At 43.4% G+C, this 20,738-nt stretch overlaps 1 protein-coding gene across 2 annotated transcripts in view; it reads right to left on the bottom strand.

The window, feature by feature from the left end:
* The window catches only part of LOC132900986 (E3 ubiquitin-protein ligase TRIM39-like), a 145,725-nt gene extending 126,367 nt beyond the window's left edge, over positions 1 to 19,358 (bottom strand). For both annotated transcript variants that reach the window (XM_060943426.1, XM_060943507.1), the window contains exons 1-2: positions 19,221 to 19,358; positions 18,476 to 18,565 (exon numbers count right to left, since the gene is read on the bottom strand). In XM_060943426.1, coding sequence (XP_060799409.1) covers positions 18,476 to 18,542 — 67 coding nt within the window. In that variant the 5' untranslated portion in view covers positions 18,543 to 18,565; positions 19,221 to 19,358. The remainder of the gene's footprint in view (positions 1 to 18,475; positions 18,566 to 19,220) is intronic.
* Positions 19,359 to 20,738: the final 1,380 nt, after the last annotated feature.

Raw genomic sequence — 20,738 nt, 5'->3', positions numbered from 1 at the left:
TTCTTTCACAAAGTCACACTTTTTTCATTCTGTAGAGACTTTTTTTTATTTGCTAACAAATACAAACAACTACAAAGTATCAAGGACAGAATAAAACAAATTAATACATACACATGACATACAACAGAAACACTGATGTAACATTAACAAGAGTTTCAAAGGCTGGACAGTACTACTAATATGTTGACAGAGAGATGTAACAGGACACATGGAGACAAATTCGACAGAGATAAACAAGAGCTATATTGCTGTATTGAGGTTTTTCACCTGACGTCACAGGGTCACGTGACGCCCCGGTGTCCGCCATTTTGAAGGTCAAGCTACATACTAACGCTGCAGACAGAGAGGGAGAACCAGCTTGAAAAAAAAACGTGTTACAGACACCGGATCCAGTGTAAATAGCTGCCGGAGCGCGCTCCGGCTTGCTCCCCCTCAAATTAAGCAGCGCGCTCCGGCTTGCTCCCGGAGTGCTCCGGCCGAGGTTCCGGAGCGCGCTCCGGCTTGCTCCCCCTCAAATTAAGCAGCGCGCTCCAGCTTGCTCCCCCTCAAATTAAGCAGCGCGCTCCGGCTTGCTCCCGGAGTGCTCCGGCCGAGGTTCCGGAGCGCGCTCCGGCTTGCTCCCCCTCAAATTAAGCAGCACGCTCCGGCTTGCTCCCGGAGTGCTCCGGCCGAGGTTCCGGAGCGCGCTCCGGCAGCTATTTACACTGGATCCGGTGTAAATAGCTGCCGGATCATAATTACAGTAAACTAGTAAATACAGTAAAGGAAAAACTTGAGACTGAAAGGTTTTAACAGTCATCCAAATGACTGAACGTAAACATTGCTACAGTAACATACTAGCTATGTTGTTGACATTAGCTAGTGCTAACAGCTAGCTGCTAGTACACTGCTACAACACAGACACCGACCCTAATAATACAGTTCTTGGTCATTGCCTGGTAACAGCAAATTTATAACGGGCCATGTCTCAACAGACTAAGAAGTTATTTCAATGACATTTAATAACATTTTGTTTATCCTGAGGACCGAAAGTAAATGAAAATGTGAACAAACCTTAGCTGTAATAAGATGGCGACCACCGGCTCCAGGGACGACCCGCTGATGTAGGCATGTTACCCAGCCTGACACAAAATATTTGTAGGCATCCAAACTCTTATACGCTTTCAGATCAATACCTGTGTATGGCGATGGGTTTTTAACGACATAGGTATACAGATCATGTGGGCCGAAGTCAGGTAAAGACGAGGGCTTCGTGTACTTCTGTACGTCAGTGAAGAATCCTGGTGGAAGCAGGTAAACTTCGTTCTCTAAGCCTGCTAACCTCAATTTTTGCAAATACCTCTCCCTCTGGGGCGGCACGGTGGTGCAGTGGTTAGCGCTGTCGCCTCACAGCAAGAAGGTCTGGGTTCGAGCCCCGTGGCCGGCGAGGGCGAGTTTGCATGTTCTCCCCGTGTCTGCGTGGGTTTCCTCTGGGTGCTCCGGTTTCCCCCACAGTCCAAAGACATGCAGGTTAGGTTAACTGGTGACTCTAAATTGACCGTAGGTGTGAATGTGAGTGTAAATGGTTGTCTGTGTCCATAGGCGGTTTTAAACGGGGGCCAGGGGGGGCCAGTGCCCCTGTAAAATTGCTCCTGGCCCCTGTTGTGGCCCCTGTGCTGAACAGATAATAAGCTTTATTAATTTCGACGTGCGCTGGCTTGAAGATCGGAACTGACATGACGGAGTGTTCTACACGGACTCCTTAAAGCGCTGCACACACACTGTTACCTGCAGCAGCGCGAATTGTAAACTTCGGACGTGAGATATAACAGCTGCAGCCCTGCAAGGACTAGGCTACTGCAAAGAGGCGAAGGTAAGGAAAATTATTCAATTTCGTAACGTCAGTGTTTGCACATATCCGTGTTTTACTGTCGTTGTTCACTACAATAATAAATCCGTTTTATTGCGCTTTCTTAAACGTGCGTTGCACAGCAATAAGTAGCCTAACTTAATATTTTTGGGAAATGGGTAAAATAACCGACAGTGTTTAACCTTCTTGTAAAACTCGAATGGCCTTGTGATATGTAGAGGCTACATTCCTCTCCGTTTACTTTTTAGTATAGGCCGACTGTAGGCTAGCATCATGGAAAGGAGCAAGAAGGACATTATGTCCTTTTTTGCCCCTGTTGGCAAAAAGCAACATAGAGAGAGTAAGGAAGATGAAGATTATGAAAGAGGAGAGAGAGCCAGAGGTGGAGAGAGAGCCAGAGGTGGTGGTTGGAGAGGTGGAAAGTGAGGCATCTGAAAGGCAGTCTGAGAGTGAGGATGAAGACATTCAGGATCAGATTGAGGGACAGAATGAGGGACAACCCAACGAGTCATTGGGACAACCAGATTCACCATGCATATCAAGTACAGCACCATCAGGTTTGTGATGTTGAATAAATGTGTGTGTGTGTGAGCAGTGTCGGCCTACAATTCATATAGCCTACCCTGAAAGTGTGAAGTCTGAATAATAATGAATAAATATAAAATAAAAATAGATATAATAATAAATTAATAAATGAATAATGATAAATGTTGTTCTCAGTCGCACTCTCATATTTACTGTATTAATCTTTCTCCAGATATCAGCAAGTGCTTGGACGACACTCCAGTGCAGCCACATCTGAAGAAAAGGTTCATTGTGTGCAAAAATAGAAATCTTATTTTACAAAAAAGAGAAATATGGTTTTAAGATTTATTGAGCACAATTTATTTTATGTTTAGGCTATTGAGACAGAATGTTTATCTCATTGTATTTATGCTCAATGTATTTTGTTTTGGTTTTAAATAAACTAAACAAAAATTTTGAACACTTAAATGTTTTGTCCATATGTGCCCCCCTGAAAAAACACTGGCCCCACCTTGGCCCCCCTAGTAATTTTGGTCTAGAACCGCCACTGTCTGTGTCTATGTGTCAGCCCTGTGATGACCTGGCGACTTGTCCAGGGTGTACCCCACCTTTCGCCTGTAGTCAGCTGGGATAGGCTCCAGCTTGCCTGCGACCCTGTAGAACAGGATAAAGCGGCTACAGATAATGAGATGAGATGAGACCTCTCCCTCTGCTCGCCCTGTAAATGCCCTACGTCGCTGGACAGTGAAGGTGCTTTCTGCATCTCGCTCCTTTTTCTTTTATGTTTTTCGTTTGTCGCCTTCCTCGCATTCAAACTGATTCGAGCCATGACGTCCAAAATGGCAGCCTAACGATGCATCACATGACTTGGTCACGTGGGTGAAAAACCTCAATAGGGGAGGCTGGGTGGGGTTGGTTAGGGGTAATGAATGTACATGTGAGATGGAGGAGGGTAGGTGGGGGGGGAATTGGAGGGGTTTTGGGCCTTGAGTTATGGGTGGAGGGACAGTGTGTGTATGTTGGGGGGGAGCGGAGTTTGTGATAGTGAGCACATGTGTGTGTGTGTGTGTGAGTGTATATAAGCAGTGCTGGTCTAGTGTCGGGCCAGGGAGAAAGAAGCTGGATCATAATGAGGGGGGAGTATTATTTTATTTGCTAATCCTTTGTGTTAGTAAATATTTTATAGATAGTGATTCTAAAAATAATAGTTCTTTAATAGTTAATTATGATGACTACCTGAGCACCTGTTCATGGCTATGGTGCCAGCTGCCCCTACCCAAGCTAAGTCATGATGGGACGACAGAGGGGAGGGGGAGGTACTGCATGAGGCAGGGCTCCGGGCCCCCACACACTGACACCAGCCCCCCATAACCTCCGCACAACACGCCCTACCTATCCTATATATGACTGTATATGACAAGAATGTGTGCCTTCTCTAAAGTGTACTGCATTAAAAGAAGAGGGCGTGCAGGGTGAAAACCTGCCCAGATCTCCACCTACACGCCCCCCGCACCCTATATAATCAAAGATATAAACCTCCTCTAAAATGTATTTGCATTAAAAGAAGCGAGGAGTGCAGGGAAGCACCTGCAGAGGTTTCCCACATGCACTCCTCCCCTGCCCTAGTCTATCATGTTGTTCTTGTTGAAGGTGGGCAAATGGTGTGTGCTTCCTAATGTGTAGAGCATTTAAAAGAGGATAAGGCGCACTGTGCAATACCAAGAATAGGCAGGTATCAGAGAGCATGCGTGGGGTGGGCGGGGCGCTGAGAGGACCTTGGGACCCTGACCCGAAGGGGAACCCTGACCCATCAACCCTCCCAATGGCACCAACCAATGCCAGTCTCATCTGACAGACAGACAGGGTAGGGCTGTCCACGCCATCCCAAATGCCCAGGTATAACAGGAGTAGATGAAGTGGGGGAGGGAAGACGGTAGCAAAGGGAGGGAGGGAGTGGTGGGAAGAAGAGGGAGTGGTGGGAAAAATTAATAAATGAAGTACATAAACAAACAGAGATAAAAGATTCCAGCTTCCATCCTCCCTTTCCTAATATGTATGGCTAAGTATTAATGATTATGGAGGAATATTTGGGTATGGCGTTGGGACTGGATCTCAGGCACAGAGGGCCAGGTCAAGTCTGTAAAAAGGTGAGGTAAGATGAACAAGGGGGGGGGGGGGTGTATTCTGAGTGTGGAGTAAGTTGGGAGAGGTATGATTGTCCAATAATATATAATCTGCTAGCAGGTTTTTCCAATGGGTAATGTGGATTGAGTTCTTTGAATTCCAGTTCATGAGGATTGTTTTCTTGGTGACAGTTAGTGCTACTAGAAGAAATTTATTGTCTGTGGTGTTAAGGTTGGTTGAAGATGTATCTCCTAGTATGCAGAGAGAAGGGGTTGCTGGGATGTGATGGCCAAGGATAGAGGTGAGTGAATCTGTGACTTTTATCCAGAACCTATGGATCGGGGTGCAATGCCAGACAGCGTGGATGTATGTGTCCGGGGTGTTTAGCATGCAGTGGGAACACGTGTCGGAGCCAAAACCCATTCTTGCCAGTTTCTGTGCAGTGTAGTGAAATCTATGGAGTACCTTGTACTGTATTAGTTGAAGATTGGCATTTTTAGTCATTAGATAGATGTTTTTGCAGATTTGGGTCCAGAAGCCGGCATCAGGAGTAATGGAGAGGTCTGATTCCCAATTGTGGTATGGAAGGCTTAAAGTTTTTTCGGATTGTGATATAATTTTGTATATTTTGGAAAGGATTTTTTGAGGGGAGGGTATGTTAATCAGTTCCAAGATTTGTGGGGGGATGTCTAAATTAGGTATCTGAATATTCCATTTTGCTTGAATAGTTGATTTAATTTGAAGATACTGTAAGAAGTGTTCACCCTCAATGCCATGCTTCTGGACCAAATAGGCAAAAGAGACCAGTCTATTGTCTTGGATGATATGATGAAGATGAGTGATACCCTTGCCTATCCATGTGAGAAAGTTGAGTGTTTTTTTATTGATGGTGAAATCAGGATTGTTCCAGATAGGGGTGTGATTTGATAGTGTCAGAGGTGAATTAGTGAGGTCATAAAACTTCCACCAGGCTGTCAGACTTGATGCTATGGTTGGAGCTTTGAAAGATGGATGCTTTTTGACTGACTGGCTGCAGAAAGGTAAGTCTGAGATCTGAATATCCTTGCAAATGGTTTGTTCTAGGTCTAACCAGGTGAATTCAGGTGAGGTGGGATGTATCCATTTGTAAATGTATTGAAGCTGGTTGGCCAGTGCATAGTGGTAGAAGTGTGGCGCCTCTAGACCACCTAGTATTTTAGGTTTTTGAAGTGTGGTCAGCTTGATTCTTGGTGCCTTGTTTTTCCAGTAGAATTTAATGATTGTAGAGCCTAGTGATTTAAACCAGGATTGGGTAGGCTGAATAGGAATCATTGAAAGTAAATAGTTAACTTTGGGCAAAACTGTCATTTTGATAACTGATATTCTGCCCATGATGGATAGTGGAAGGTTCATCCAGCGCTGGAGGTCATGAGTTATTGAATTGAGTAGGGGGGTGAAATTTAGACCAAACAAGTCTGAGAGCTTGGGGGAAACCCTTATCCCCAGGTATGTGATATGATTGGTGCATAGGGGAATAGGTGATGAGTAGGCCGACACATCCCAGCTGTTGGAATGTAATGGGAGGATTGCAGATTTGTTCCAGTTGATAGAATATTCAGAAATGTTGGAGAATGTGTTGATCAGTTCAATAGTTTCGTGTACAGATGTTGGGGGATTTTGTAAGAAAAGTAAGATATATCATCAGCATAGAGACTAATTTTGTGATGTAAATTTGGAGTTTGAACTCCCTTGATGAGGGAGTTCTGTCGGATGGCGGCAGCTAAAAGTTCAATGAAGATGGTAAATAGTGAAGGAGAGAGTGGGCATCCTTGTCTAGTCCCCCGGTGCAAAGTGAAACTACGTGATGTTAGTCCATTGGTGATTACTGTGGCTGAAGGTGACGTGTATAGAATTTTGATCCAATTAATGAACGATTCCCCAAAACCAAACCTCCCCAATGTGGAAAACAGGAAATTGCAGTTAACCCTGTCAAATGCTTTTTCTGCGTCTAGAGTTGCTATGATGGTATTTTCTTGTATGGTTGAGGAGTAATGTATAATGTTAAATAATCTGCGAGCATTGGAGGTTGAGATTCTACCCTTGATAAAACCAGTTTGGTCCGGATGGATAATAGATGGGGTGACTTCTTCTAACCTACGTGCTAAAGCTTTGGCGATTATTTTATTGTCAACGTTGAGAAAAGAAATTGGTCGATAATTAGATGGAATTGTTGGGTCCTTATTGGGCTTGAGGAGGAGTGAAATTGTTGCTGAGGTAGTGCTAGCTGGTAGTTTTGAATTTTCTTTTGATTCATTGATCATCCTGATGAATAGTGGAGCCAAAATGGACCAGAATTGTTTGTAGAACTCAGCAGGGAAGCCATCCGGTCCTGGTGCTTTATTGTTAGGCATGCGTTCCAGAGCTGAAAACAATTCCTCTTGAGTAATAGATGATTCCAGTTTATTTATTTGGTTTTAGGTTAGTTGTGGTAAATTGATATTATTGAGGAATGAGTCAATGGATTCCTGGTTAGGGTTTATTTCAGAAGAATATAGTTTATTGTAGAAATTGTAGAAAACTTGGTTAATTTCTTCAGGTGAGTTGGTTAGCTTCCCTGCTGAGTTCTTTATGGCTGAAATTGTTGCTTTTTCTTTGTTGCATCTGATTTGATTTGCTAAATATTTACCTGATTTATTGCTGTGATGAAAGGATTCTTGCCTTAATCGATGAATCATAAATTGGGTGTGTTTACTAAGTATTTCATCTAGTTTAGATTTGCACTTTCTTAATTCATTTCGTGTTTCTTGAGATGGGTGGGTCGCGTTAATTTCCTCCAATTGCTTAATTTTATGGTTTAGTTCAATTTCCTGTTCTTTTTCTATCCTTTATTTGTGTACTGAAAATGAGATTATTCTGCCTCTAAGCACTGCCTTTCCTGTCTCCCACAAAAGGGAAGGAGATGATCCAGGGGAATCGTTCATTTCTAGAAAGCATGCCCACTCTCTCCTAATAAAACTGTTAAATTTGGGGTCTTGTAAAAGGGATGTGTTCAGGTGCCATCTGTTACTGGATGACTGTGGGGAGGTTCTATTCCATTTTATTGTTACAGGGGCATGATCACTGAGGACTATGGGGTGTATTGTAGATTCAGCGATATTTGACATAATGGAGTTGCTAGTTAGGAAGAAATCAATGCGGGAGTAAGAGTGGTGGACTGGTGAGAAAAAAGAGTAGTCAGTGGAGTCTGGGTGCTGAAGCCGCCAACTATCGACAAGACCAAACTCGCTCATGAACTGTTTTATTGTTTTTGTAGATTGCCAGATACTGTACGTTTGTTTTGGGAGTGATCAGATTTGACTATTGTGGGGTCTAAAACTGTGTTGAAGTCACCTGCAAGTATGATAGGACAGTCGGAGAGATTGGAGAGAGAAGAAAAAAACTTCTGAAAGAAAGCAGAATCATCTGTGTTGGGTCCGTAAACATTTGCTATTGTAATAGGGGCACTGTTAATTGAGATGTTTATAATGATAAAACGTCCTTCTGTGTCTGCGATGGTGGTGTTATGAGTAAATGAGATTTTTTTATTAATCAAAATACAAACTCCCCTCTGTTTTGAGTTGTAATGTGCTGAATATAGGTGACTGAACTGTGCCGATTTGATGCGGGTGTAATCTAAATCTGAGAGGTGAGTTTCTTGTAGGAGGCATATGTCAGCTTGTAGTTTTTCCAAATGGTTTAGGACTTTGACCCTCTTTGCCTGAGACCCAATCCCACGAATGTTCCAAGTCAGGATTGTAAGTGGTGCCATGTTATGGTCTTGAAGATAAAAATGTGAGATGAGAGGTGGAGCTGTGAGTGTGTGAGGGTGTGTGTGCAGGCCTTGATACAAGCTAAAGAAGGAAGGTGAAGGGAGAGGGGTAGGTGTGTATTACAGAAAGTATATGGGTTGTAAAGGGGAGGAGGAGGGAGAAAGGTAGAAAATATGAATGAAATGGAAGTCATTTTCTGTTTAGCATTATAGACATAAGAATCACAGTATTGGCTAAGCCTAAATGCATAATGGACATAAATAGACAAGACATACATGTAGCTAACACATATAAACAAATAACTGTAACCGGGTCATGTTTATGGATTTTTGATTATTTAATTTTGGGTTTAACTACCCTGGTTTGAAATTGACTCAAAACAGGAAGTGACTTCAGGTTGTAGGCGGGATATGCCATGAGGAGGATCGGGGTTTTCCGGTTGGGGAAACGGTTCACGAACCCAGACTGAAAACCAAGCGAGACGAGAAATAATCTGCACTAAGCAACGTTGTAAGTTCACCTCTGTTCAAATATATCGCTACACGTAATTAACACGGTGAATTTTGCTGAAGATGATTTCAGAGAGTTCGCCTATGTAACAGATGAATGTAGATTTACTTGCAGATTTGCTGCCTCACTAGTATGGTATACTGTGACTCAACGTAGTGCCGCTACAAGAGGATATAGAGTTAAAATGTTAGCTGATGTAAGTAGGTGTGTTTGTGTAAGGTTTGTTTTGTACTCCGGTCGCAAGATAAGAATGTGTCTTCCATGTTTTAAACGGTGACTATTACTGAAACATAGATTTTATACTGTAACCCTAACCAGGGAGACTCGGTGTCCTGTGAAGATCAGTGAGCACGTGCTGGTGTGGCGTCGTGTGTATTGTGTAAGTGAAAAGGTTTCCTTGTAAATCCTTAAGCATATTTGGAGTGTGAACTATGGGGTTTGTGGTGTACTAATGTTCTTATGTGCCTTTCTCATCTCCAGTATCACCACTACCGTTTGTTCTGACTTATTTGGGGTCATAAGCTTATTCAATGTTCTATCAGTTTGGCTGCTTTATCTCGTAGTACTTAACAATTTTGTTTTGAGATTAGCCTCTTGGGTGTTTTGAGGCAGTTGTACTGTAACACGAACTGGGAACATTTTACTCTGACCAAAAGCAACCCTGTCAATTTTATTTCCAATTGTAATTCTTGTTGATCTTCTGAGTCACAAGTGTGGTGCTCTTTATTTTCTATTTTTTACTCTTACTAAGGATACTTTCTATCAGATAAAACCCTTGAAATGCATTTGTTGTTCTGTGTACATCATTTCCCGGCAACAAATTTTGGTACCAGGAGTGGGGTCAATTTTCTGATAGTTTAAAGTGGGTTGGTGTCCTGCGGCGGAGTACAGTAAACGGTAGTGGTGATACGAAGCAGACGTGTGTGGCTGGACGGTTGGAGCCTGACGGGGTGCAGACGGAGGGACCGGCAGGAGTGATCGTAGACCGTGGATCAGCTGAGAGGACTCTTGGCCAAGAGACTGCATTTCCCGGGGGTTCATCAGACCGGCTCGGGGCTTGGACTGTTCAACGCAATATCCTTGACTACTTGTAAGAGAGACTTTTAAACATGGAGGAGAGCGCAGTGGGTGGCGCTGCACATGGGGGTGCTGAGGAATTGCCTGAAAACAGAGACATTTTAGAACAGGTTTCTGAACTGAAACGTAAACAAAATGAAGCCATGGCAGCTATCGCTTCTTTGAGGCAGGAACCACAGAGATCTTATGTCTATGTACCTAGAGAACGGCAAATAACCCCTTTCAGTGGTGATTATGATAAGGATGGCCGTTTGGTTGATGAGTTTATTGAAGAGGTTGAGCGTGTGGTGCATTCTCGATACCAATCAGCCAATGACGGGTATGACTTCGTAATGTCACTTCTAAAGGGTGCGGCTCTAGAGGAGATGCGATTTCGTAGTGGGGGGGGGTCACTACCTGTTGCTGATCTGTTCAAGTACCTCAGAGAAGCCTTCAGAGATAAAAGATCCACTGCTCAGCTCTTACATGACTTATACAGCCGAAAACAAAAAGATTGTGAGGATATTCTTGGTTACTCACATGCCTTGTGTCAGATTCTAAGAACGATCTTGAAGCATGACTCAAATGCCCTAGCTAATGAGCAGAAAGTTCTTAGAGATCAGTTCATTGAAGGCCTTCATGATCCACTCCTTAAGAGAGAACTGAGGAAGTTTACAAGGGAGAAACCAGACTCCACTATGATACAGGTTCGAGAAGAAGCCTATTTGTGGTCAGTGGAGGATGGTAGCCATTCAAAATCTGCTAAAAGCCGAAGTAAAGGAGACAGTGGAGATAGAGAGACTCAGTGCAGTGCTGTAATGGCTCAGGAACAGCAAGTGGGAACTGTAGGTGATCTCTTCAAAGTAGTAGCAGAGCAAGGGAGACAGATCAGTGAGTTGACTGCTGCTGTTAAGACCCTAACTATGCAGAGAACAAATTCAAGTGGACAGACCAATACCCGCCGTCGAGCCCAGTTGAAATTTACAGATGATGGAAAACCCATCTGTCTTAAATGTCAGGGGGAAGGGCATATAGCCAAGAACTGCCCACAGAAACCAAATGCACAGCAAAGCAGTCGGATTCAGGGAAACTAGAGGCCCCGGTCGCTGTGAGTCAAGCGATTAAGGGGAACACTTCAGACTCAGTTAAAGCACAGATTACTCAGGGTCAGTTACTGGCCCGTGCAGTAGGAACATGTCCCACTGTAGAGATTAACATACGTGGTGTGGTAACCCGGTGCTTACTAGATACGGGCAGCCAAGTCAGCACCATAACTGAACAGTTTTTCCGTCAGCATTTGTGTGGGGAGGATGATGACATGGTGGCTACAGCGGGATGGTTAAGGTTGACTGCTGCTAATGGATTAGAAATTCCATATTTAGGATATCTTGAGTTAGAGATCGAGACTATGGGACTGAAAATACCTGATTGTGGCTTTCTCGTTGTGAAAGATCCGCCAAATTCAGAAACTGCAGGGATTGTTGGCATGAATATCATTAGCCGCTGCCGTCAACTGGTGCATGCTGAGTTTGATACTGTCCTAGGGGGAAAACTTGATTCAGACTGGAGAAGTGCCTTTCAGCAAGTTCAGAAATATACAGTCACTAGGCGAAGTGTAGCGAGGCTGGTAGGTAGTTGTGGAGCCCACATTCCCGCAGCATCAGTAGTTACGGTCATGGCAAAAGGGCCTTCAAAGATACAAGATGGTGACAGCTTGAGGTTACTAGAGCTGGGGAACATCACTTTTCCAAGTGGTCTTGTTGTCCTACCCACTTTGGTTGAGGCTAGCAGTAATACTGTCCCAGTGCAGGTAGTGAATCTTTCATCGGAGGATGTGTGGCTAAATGCTAGGACCCGGCTTGGGGTATTTTCCCCTGTGGAGTGCTTAAGTGACGAACCCCCAGTTAAAGTAAAGTTTAACCGTGTTTCAGCACGTATCGAACATGTCTCAGTTGATCAGCCCAGTGCCCTGGGTGCCAGCACCTCATCTGCCTTGGACAAATTAGATATTGGAGGGAGTAAAGAGCAAAAGGAACAATTGAAAACTGTGCTAGCTAAGTATGTTAATGTTTTTGCCGTTGATGATGATGACTTGGGGTACACCGACAGAGTCAAACATGACATAAACCTAGTGGATGATGTGCCTGTGAACCTGCCTTATCGGCGAATTCCACCTAACCAGTATACAGAGGTGAAAGAGCATATATCCAAGCTGTTGAAGAAGGGTATAATCAAGGAGAGTTGTAGCTCTTATGCATCTCCTGTGGTGGTAGTGAGAAAAACTGACGGTAGTATACGGCTATGTGTGGATTTCCGTAAACTTAACCAGAAGACTCGAAAAGATGCTTTTCCGCTGCCAAGAATTGATGAGAGTTTTGATGCTTTGCAGGGCGCGAAGTTCTTCTCAACAATTGACTTAGCAAGTGGGTACCACCAGGTGGCAGTAAAAGAGCATGACCAACATAAAACCGCTTTCACAACCCCTTTTGGACTTTATGAATACTTGCGAATGCCGATGGGTGTCTGTAATGGTCCAGCAACGTTTCAAAGATTAATGCAAACTGCAATGAATGATTTGATATTCCAAATCATGCTGGTGTTTTTGGATGACATTTTGCTGTTTTCCAAGACCTTCACGGAGCACCTAGAAAGAGTTGACATAGTCTTGAAACGACTACAGGATACCGGTCTTAAAGTCAAACTAGAGAAATGCCACTTTCTGCAGCAGAAGGTTAAGTTCTTAGGTCACCAAATTTCAGCAGAGGGAATTGAAACGGACCCAGGTAAAATAGAGGCAGTGAAACAATGGCCTGTGCCTACCACACTGAAGGAGTTGCGCTCGTTCCTAGGGTTTTGTGGTTATTATAGGCGATTTGTTGAGCACTTTTCCCAGATTGCTAGCCCGCTCCATGACCTAGTGAATCTCTGCTTGAATGCAGGGCCTCCCTCCAAGGTGAATCAGTGGATGTGTAGTCTATGGACGCCGCAATGTCAAAACTCGTTTGATGTTCTGAAGCAGAAACTCACTAGTGCCCCAGTACTAGGGTATGCTGATTTTACTCGTCCTTTTGTTGTTGAGACTGATGCCAGTAACCAAGGGTTGGGAGCAGTCTTGTATCAACAACAAAAGGGGGAAAAAAGAGTTATTGCGTATGCAAGCCGTAGGCTCAGAAATGCAGAGAGGAATGACAGAAATTATAGCAGTATGAAAGTAGAACTTCTAGCTCTGAAATGGGCAATATCAGAAAAATTTAGAGGCTACCTGCTAGGTTCTAAATTCACTGTCCTTACTGATAACAATCCGCTGTGTCATCTTAACACTGCCAGATTAGGAGCACTTGAACAGCGATGGATGGCTCAGTTAGCAGTGTTTGATTTTGATGTGCAGTATAGGCCTGGCCGGTCCAACCGGGCTGCCGATGCATTATCTAGGCACCCATTTGCAGGGGAGCATGAACCTATGCCGGCTGACATGGAGTATGATGGGTGTGTGGCTATCTGCAATGTTATCCAGAAAGGGACAGCACTTGCCGCTGAGCTAACAACCGCTGGTATTGAGAGTTATAAAATTAGGCAGATGTGGGCAAACGAAAAGGGAGATGGTTCCGGTTTTGGAGCACAGGGAAATACTCCAACCTTACCTGGCTATTCAAAAGATGAGTTGAAAGAATTTCAGGGGCAGGATCCAGTACTGGGGGTTTTTAGAAGGTTTTGGGACAGCAAGAGTAAGCCTAACTTTCAGGAGAGGAAAAATCTTGAAAAACCAGTGCTATCCCTTTTGAAACATTGGCCAGATATTAGGGAGAAGGAGGGACTGCTGTATCGGGTGATTGAGGATGTGAGGTATGGGGAATGTTTTCAACTACTCGTGCCAGGCTGTTTGAAGTCCCAAGTGCTAGAGAGTGTGCATGACTCAATGGGGCACCAAGGCATTGAGCGGACTCTTGAATTGCTACGACAAAGGTGTTTTTGGGTGGGGATTCATGAGGATGTCAAACAGTGGATAAAGAAATGTGACCGCTGTGTGTTAACAAAAATGCCGAATCCTAAGATTCAGCCCCCTATGAAGTCATTTCTAGCTAGCAGGCCATTAGAAGTAGTCGCAGTGGATTTTACTCTTCTAGAACCAGCTAGCGACGGTAGGGAAAATGTACTAGTGATCACTGATGTTTTTACGAAGTTCACACAGGCTTTCCCAACACGTGATCAAAAAGCTGACACAACAGCCAAGGTTCTGCTAAGAGAGTGGTTTCTCAAGTATGGTGTCCCTGAACGGTTGCATTCGGACCAGGGCCGGAATTTTGAAAGCGAAGTGATTTCAGAGCTCTGCAAGTTGTATGGTGTGAAGAAAAGTCGTACAACCCCCCATCATCCTACCGGCAATGCTCAATGTGAGCGCTTTAATAGGACGCTGCATGAACTCGTGCGCACCCTCCCGCCCGAGAAAAAACGCAGATGGCCAGAGCATTTGCCAGAGTTAGTCTATGCGTACAATGTTACCCCACATTCAACGACAGGCTACTCCCCCTACTACCTTCTTTTCGGTGTGGACCCACACCTTCCTGTTGATGCCCTTTTAGGACAGGAGTCCACTGTAGAACCCAGTCACGACTGGCTGGCGATACATCAGCGGCGTCTGAACGATGCTCATGCCAGGGCCAAAGAGTACTGTGAACAGAAAGCTGCTGAACGCATTTCCATGCATAATGAGAAGGTGTACTGTCCTCCCATTGAGCTAGGTCAGATTGTGTATGTCAGAAATCGGCCCCCAGGCAGAAACAAAATTCAAGATGCTTGGAAACCCATTCCCCACCGCGTGGTGCAGATTCAAGGAACCACATACACAGTCGAACCAGTAGAAGGGGGGCCTACAAAAAGAGTTAACAGAGTTGACATCAGACCATGTGTGTTCCCGCCTGTCCCCAGGTCACGAACCAGTAGCAGGTGTCTTAGAAAGCCCCTAGCGTCCCCGCAGGAGGACTGTATAGATTCAGAGGACACTACCGATGGTTTAGTTTTGGAAGAAGTGAGGGTTCCTTGTCCAGTCCATATTCCAGCTCGCACTGAAGATCCAGGCCAGGTCAGGCTCCCTAGCAGTGAGAATAGCGCCGAAGGTAGTATCAATGGTGAGTCTGAACAGGATGAAGAATTTCCCGAACCAGAATCTGAGGTAGAATCACAGGAAGCACATTCTGATACAGAAGATGAGGCCAGGCCTGAACCTGCTTCCTTTCCCCGCAGGAGTCAAAGGTCAACAGCAGGCCATCACTCCAACCCTCACCATGAGCCAAAGTCAGTTTTAGATCCCAGTTCTTCAGCTGTAATCTCTCAGATATTTGCAAACCTAGGGGCAGTGTTGTTCAGAGAAGCTGTTAGGGAAATCAAAAACTCATTTGTAGTCACCGAGGCCATTGACTTGTAAGCAGGGGAGAATGTAACCGGGTCATGTTTATGGATTTTTGATTATTTAATTTTGGGTTTAACTACCCTGGTTTGAAATTGACTCAAAACAGGAAGTGACTTCAGGTTGTAGGCGGGATATGCCATGAGGAGGATCGGGGTTTTCCGGTTGGGGAAACGGTTCACGAACCCAGACTGAAAACCAAGCGAGACGAGAAATAATCTGCACTAAGCAACGTTGTAAGTTCACCTCTGTTCAAATATATCGCTACACGTAATTAACACGGTGAATTTTGCTGAAGATGATTTCAGAGAGTTCGCCTATGTAACAGATGAATGTAGATTTACTTGCAGATTTGCTGCCTCACTAGTATGGTATACTGTGACTCAACGTAGTGCCGCTACAAGAGGATATAGAGTTAAAATGTTAGCTGATGTAAGTAGGTGTGTTTGTGTAAGGTTTGTTTTGTACTCCGGTCGCAAGATAAGAATGTGTCTTCCATGTTTTAAACGGTGACTATTACTGAAACATAGATTTTATACTGTAACCCTAACCAGGGAGACTCGGTGTCCTGTGAAGATCAGTGAGCACGTGCTGGTGTGGCGTCGTGTGTATTGTGTAAGTGAAAAGGTTTCCTTGTAAATCCTTAAGCATATTTGGAGTGTGAACTATGGGGTTTGTGGTGTACTAATGTTCTTATGTGCCTTTCTCATCTCCAGTATCACCACTACCGTTTGTTCTGACTTATTTGGGGTCATAAGCTTATTCAATGTTCTATCAGTTTGGCTGCTTTATCTCGTAGTACTTAACAATTTTGTTTTGAGATTAGCCTCTTGGGTGTTTTGAGGCAGTTGTACTGTAACACGAACTGGGAACATTTTACTCTGACCAAAAGCAACCCTGTCAATTTTATTTCCAATTGTAATTCTTGTTGATCTTCTGAGTCACAAGTGTGGTGCTCTTTATTTTCTATTTTTTACTCTTACTAAGGATACTTTCTATCAGATAAAACCCTTGAAATGCATTTGTTGTTCTGTGTACATCATTTCCCGGCAACATAACATTAAGCAAAGTGATTAAAAAAGAGATGGAAAAAAGAGATGTTGTGAGCTTGAGGAAGAGAGAGAAAGAGGCAGAAGGCAATTATAGGTAATATTGTTAACGTTAGCATCGGTAAGCAGCAGTATGTAAGCAGGAGGGGTGAGTGAATTGAATCAAAATGAATAATGGCGAGTGAGTTGCTATAGCCAGGTAGTGATATTATGGTCGCGGTAGATTGTTCCATTTACATACAGTTTATCGACAGACAGTGTGGCGCGTTTGCCCTCTTGCCTGAGCGGGGAGTAAAGGCCTCTGCATGCTCTTGCGACAAGGCTTTCGCAGATAGCTTTTTGCAGACAGTTGTAACTTATCGTTGAGCGGGGAGTAATAGGCGTGCGCGATGTTATTCACTGCCACAACGCAAGGGGGCGCGAAGTCGCTAGGAGTAGTTGGTGGGTGTGGTTAGTGGAGTGTTTATCCTCCGGTTACTTATAATGACTAGAACTGGAGTCGTATAGATGTACGTACTTCCTCACTTCCTTGATCAACCGCTCTTCGTGCTGCTCCATCTTCGCTCGTGTTTTTAAAAATGGCGGTCGTGAAAACAAACCAAACCCGGAAAGTAGGGAAGTGGAAGTGCGTGTACAGCGGATGTAGAGTGGACCAATCAGAGCCCTCTTATCTGCGAGGCTTCTGCGGTGGTCACAATTTTTGGGAAGTGCGCGCAGAGCGTCTGCGAAGGTGGGAGGGGCTACGCAGACGCTATCTGCGACACCGTCTGCGAGGACTGGGTTGTCAGCATAAATTGGCCTTCAACGATAAATTACAACTGTCTGCGAAAAGCTGTCTGCGAAAGCCTTGTCGCAAGAGCATGCAGAGGCCTTGAGTTGTTTTATTAGGGGCAAGAGGGCTCTTCTTCGTTCCTGGATTTCTTTGGGAAATTGATTGTTTAGTCCGAATGATGTGCCTTTCAATTCCTTCCCTTTGCTTTTAACCAGTTCTTTGTGTTTATAGTGTTCAAATTTGGCTATTATTGGAGGTGGTTTCTTACTATCTTTGGAGGTCAGATGGTGGACACGGTGGAAAGTGATCCTGTTAACTGTCTCCGGTGGAATTTTTAGGGATGATTGCATGAAGTCTTGGATTGCTTTCTCTGGGTTGTCGGGAGTGGCTGTTGGTAGTGGTATTCCTGAAAAAATAAGGTTATCACGCATGCTACGGCACTGTAGGTCTAATATTTGTTCTTTCATGTTTTTGTTTTCGTTGGTCAGATGGGTTATTTGGGTGGAGAGATTAGTGACATTTCCTTTGAGTTCGCTGCTTTCTAGTACAAGTGTGTCGATCTGTGACTGAGAGAATTCTAGACTTGCTTTTAGGTCTTTAATATCTGCGTGAAGGAGTTCAATAATTTTAAGTTTGTTGTTGATGGATGTGTAAATAGCTGTAGTATTGCCGTTGGTGGTAGCGTGTTGCTCCATGTCTGAGTCTGTCTCGGTGGACCAGTCGCGTGTTGGACGTTTCTTGCTCGGTTCAGATGTCATGTTGCCCGGAATGAAGAGGTGGCCGCCGGAGAAGGTAGGTAGACAGTTCGGTTCTTGTTGAGATGTTATATCCAGTTTATGCAGAAGGAATTGGATTGAAGGTATTTCTGTAGTCCTGTGTTTACAAACGGTATTCAGTGCACCGCCATGTTGGATCTCACCCGGAGTCTTGCGATAATCTCAGTGCGTCATCCCACCTCCCTCTCTAGCGAGCGTTTCAATAATATCATATTGCCTGCTGTCTTTCTGTAGTGACTTTAAATGTGGAACATGTGCAAAAATTCAAAACTTAGTTCATGTCCAGATTCCCAGATTTTTAATGTGGTCTCAGACTTTTGCACCTCACTGTGTATTCATCTTTTTTTTTTATCATGAAAATACCTTCATTAAATGATGTAGCTCATCCACCATGCAGTACAAATCCCTGTAAATTAGTTGTTACTATAGAAACAGTAACTTACTGCTACATAACTATTTAATAACCATCAACAATCATGTATGAGCTGTATAACTTACATAAAGGTGGTTTTTCCATGCAGTACAAATCCCTGTAAATTAGTTGTTACTATAGAAACAGTAACTTACCACTGCATAACTATTTAATAAACATAAACAATCATGTATGAGCTGTTTAACTTACATGATGAACGTGGTTCATCCATGCTTCTCCTTCTTCTGTCTTTTGCTGGTGATGAAGATTCAGCCATTTTCTTCCTCCTGTGTTTTGAACCTTTTCAATCAGAAATCACATCATTCAGTTCACACATGTAACAGTATGAGGTGTTACTGATTAGTCTGTTTGACTCCACAGGCCTGTCTGCAGTGTTAAACCTCAGCAATGACACTGGAAGCATTTAGACTGTGATATAAAACACACGTAAACATTCTCATCTTCATTAGATTGTAATAAACACAGGATTTCACTGATCATTCTCACAGCTCTCAGCTCAGGAACTGGATCATTCACAGTTTCTCACTGACTGATATGTTTCTATAAGTGTTTATGTTTCACCCAGTGATCACCTCTGGACTTCAAACACACACACACACACACACACACACAGTATAAAGTATAAAATTGTATTTTAACTTGTATTTCAGTGTCCATGCTGGAATCAGTTTAGTTTTGAGCAGTTAATAAAACACAGCAACTTTTGAACCTGTTTTTCAGCTTTGTTGTCTCGGTTGATCACTGATCATTAAAGACAGTTTTTAAACTAAACTCAATAAAAACACTTATAATCAGCTTGTATTTCAGTGTCAGTGTTTCAGCAGTGTGTTAGAGACCCTGTCTCTGTCTGACATTGTTAACATGTGCAGTTTATCCTGATAAATCACACACTGACAAAACCTCTGAACTATAAAACATTCACTGAAGAACATACCTTTATTTTACTCGCCTCTTTTCAGGGAGTGAGAATTGTCTGTGTTTATATTTCAGAGTCGGTGAAAATCCTGCAGTTCATTTCAGAAATTAATGTGAAAATAACGGTTTCTTCTCGATGTGAGCTGTAACTGCTTTCACTTTCACTTTAATCCCTTCCTTGTTCCCTTTGTAGGGGTTGATAAAGGGGCGGTTCCTCATATGATCACAGTGCAGTTTGTCTCCGCCTCCCAGACTTCACCTCTGCTCATGTGGATTTATACAGTCATTCAAACTGCACATGAAATAACAATAATGTGGTTTATTTCTCCTGCAGATTATCGTGATTATCGGAGAAGATCGTGGGCCACGTCATTTCATTTTTGTCCCAGCAGATGGCAGCATTTGGCCCAAATGGAGACTTCATTCATTCATGATCACATGCTGCAATTATTGTATTCCTGATTCACACTTATTTTGGTCATGCTGTATTTTTAAGGAACATTTTTAGTTCTAAATAAAACAAGAATAATGTTTGTATTTTTGTTGAAAGGAGAAACTCATGTTTGTTCAGTTTTATCCACACAGACATCAGCAGCTGCTTTTAACAAATGTTATTGATCATTTTAATATCAGTGTGAACTGTAAATTTCTTTATTAATATTTGAATTGTAATGAAGTTCCACAATCATACAACTGAATGAAATGTGTGATTATGTCAGTTATGTATCTGTGTTTTTTTTAAAGCTTATTTTATATCTGTACTTGAAAAAAAAAAAAACAAAGAGAATCTTCACTTTGAAGTTTCAGTACAGATGGATTATGATCCATCCATCCATTATCCGTAACCGCTTATCCTGTCCAGGGTCGCAGGCAAGCTGGAGCCTATCCCAGCTGACTATGGGTGAGAGGCGGGATACACCCAGGACAAGTCGCCAGGTCATCACAGGGCTGACACATAGAGACATTCACACTCACATTTCATACCTACGGTCAATTTAGAGCCACCAGTTAACCTAACCTGCATGTCTTTGGACTGTGGGGGAACCCGGAGCACCCGGAGGAAACCCACGCGGACACGGGGAGAACATGCAAACTCCACACAGAAAGGCCCTCGCCGGCCACGGGGCTCGAACCCAGACTTTCTTGCTGTGAGGGGACAGCGCTAACCACTACACCACCATGCCGCCCCTTATGATGAACATACAGCCTTGAAAACAATAACATCTGGTCTTTGATTTCGAAATTTTGTACAATGAATATGAAACTTGGCTAGCATTAAAAGAAGGTTGATAACATACATTTTGTCTATGGTTATTTTCTCAGATTTCATAAGACCAAATAAAACATATTGAATTTTAATTTTGAATGAGTGGTCAATTTTAGTATTTATGAAGTTATTTAATCAACCCAGAAAATATGACCATATGTACAATCCCAAAATAAGTGGGGTATTGTTTCTTCAGCATTACCACAGAAAGAGCAATATCTTTCTTATATTTTATTAGATTAGATTTGACAGGATAACGTCTGTTGGAGC

The sequence above is a fragment of the Neoarius graeffei genome, chromosome 1 (genome assembly GCF_027579695.1).
Source record: "Neoarius graeffei isolate fNeoGra1 chromosome 1, fNeoGra1.pri, whole genome shotgun sequence".
NCBI classification, from domain to species: domain Eukaryota; kingdom Metazoa; phylum Chordata; class Actinopteri; order Siluriformes; family Ariidae; genus Neoarius; species Neoarius graeffei.
Note: the sequence above shows the minus strand (reverse complement) of the source record. Positions and strands in the feature narration are given on the sequence as shown.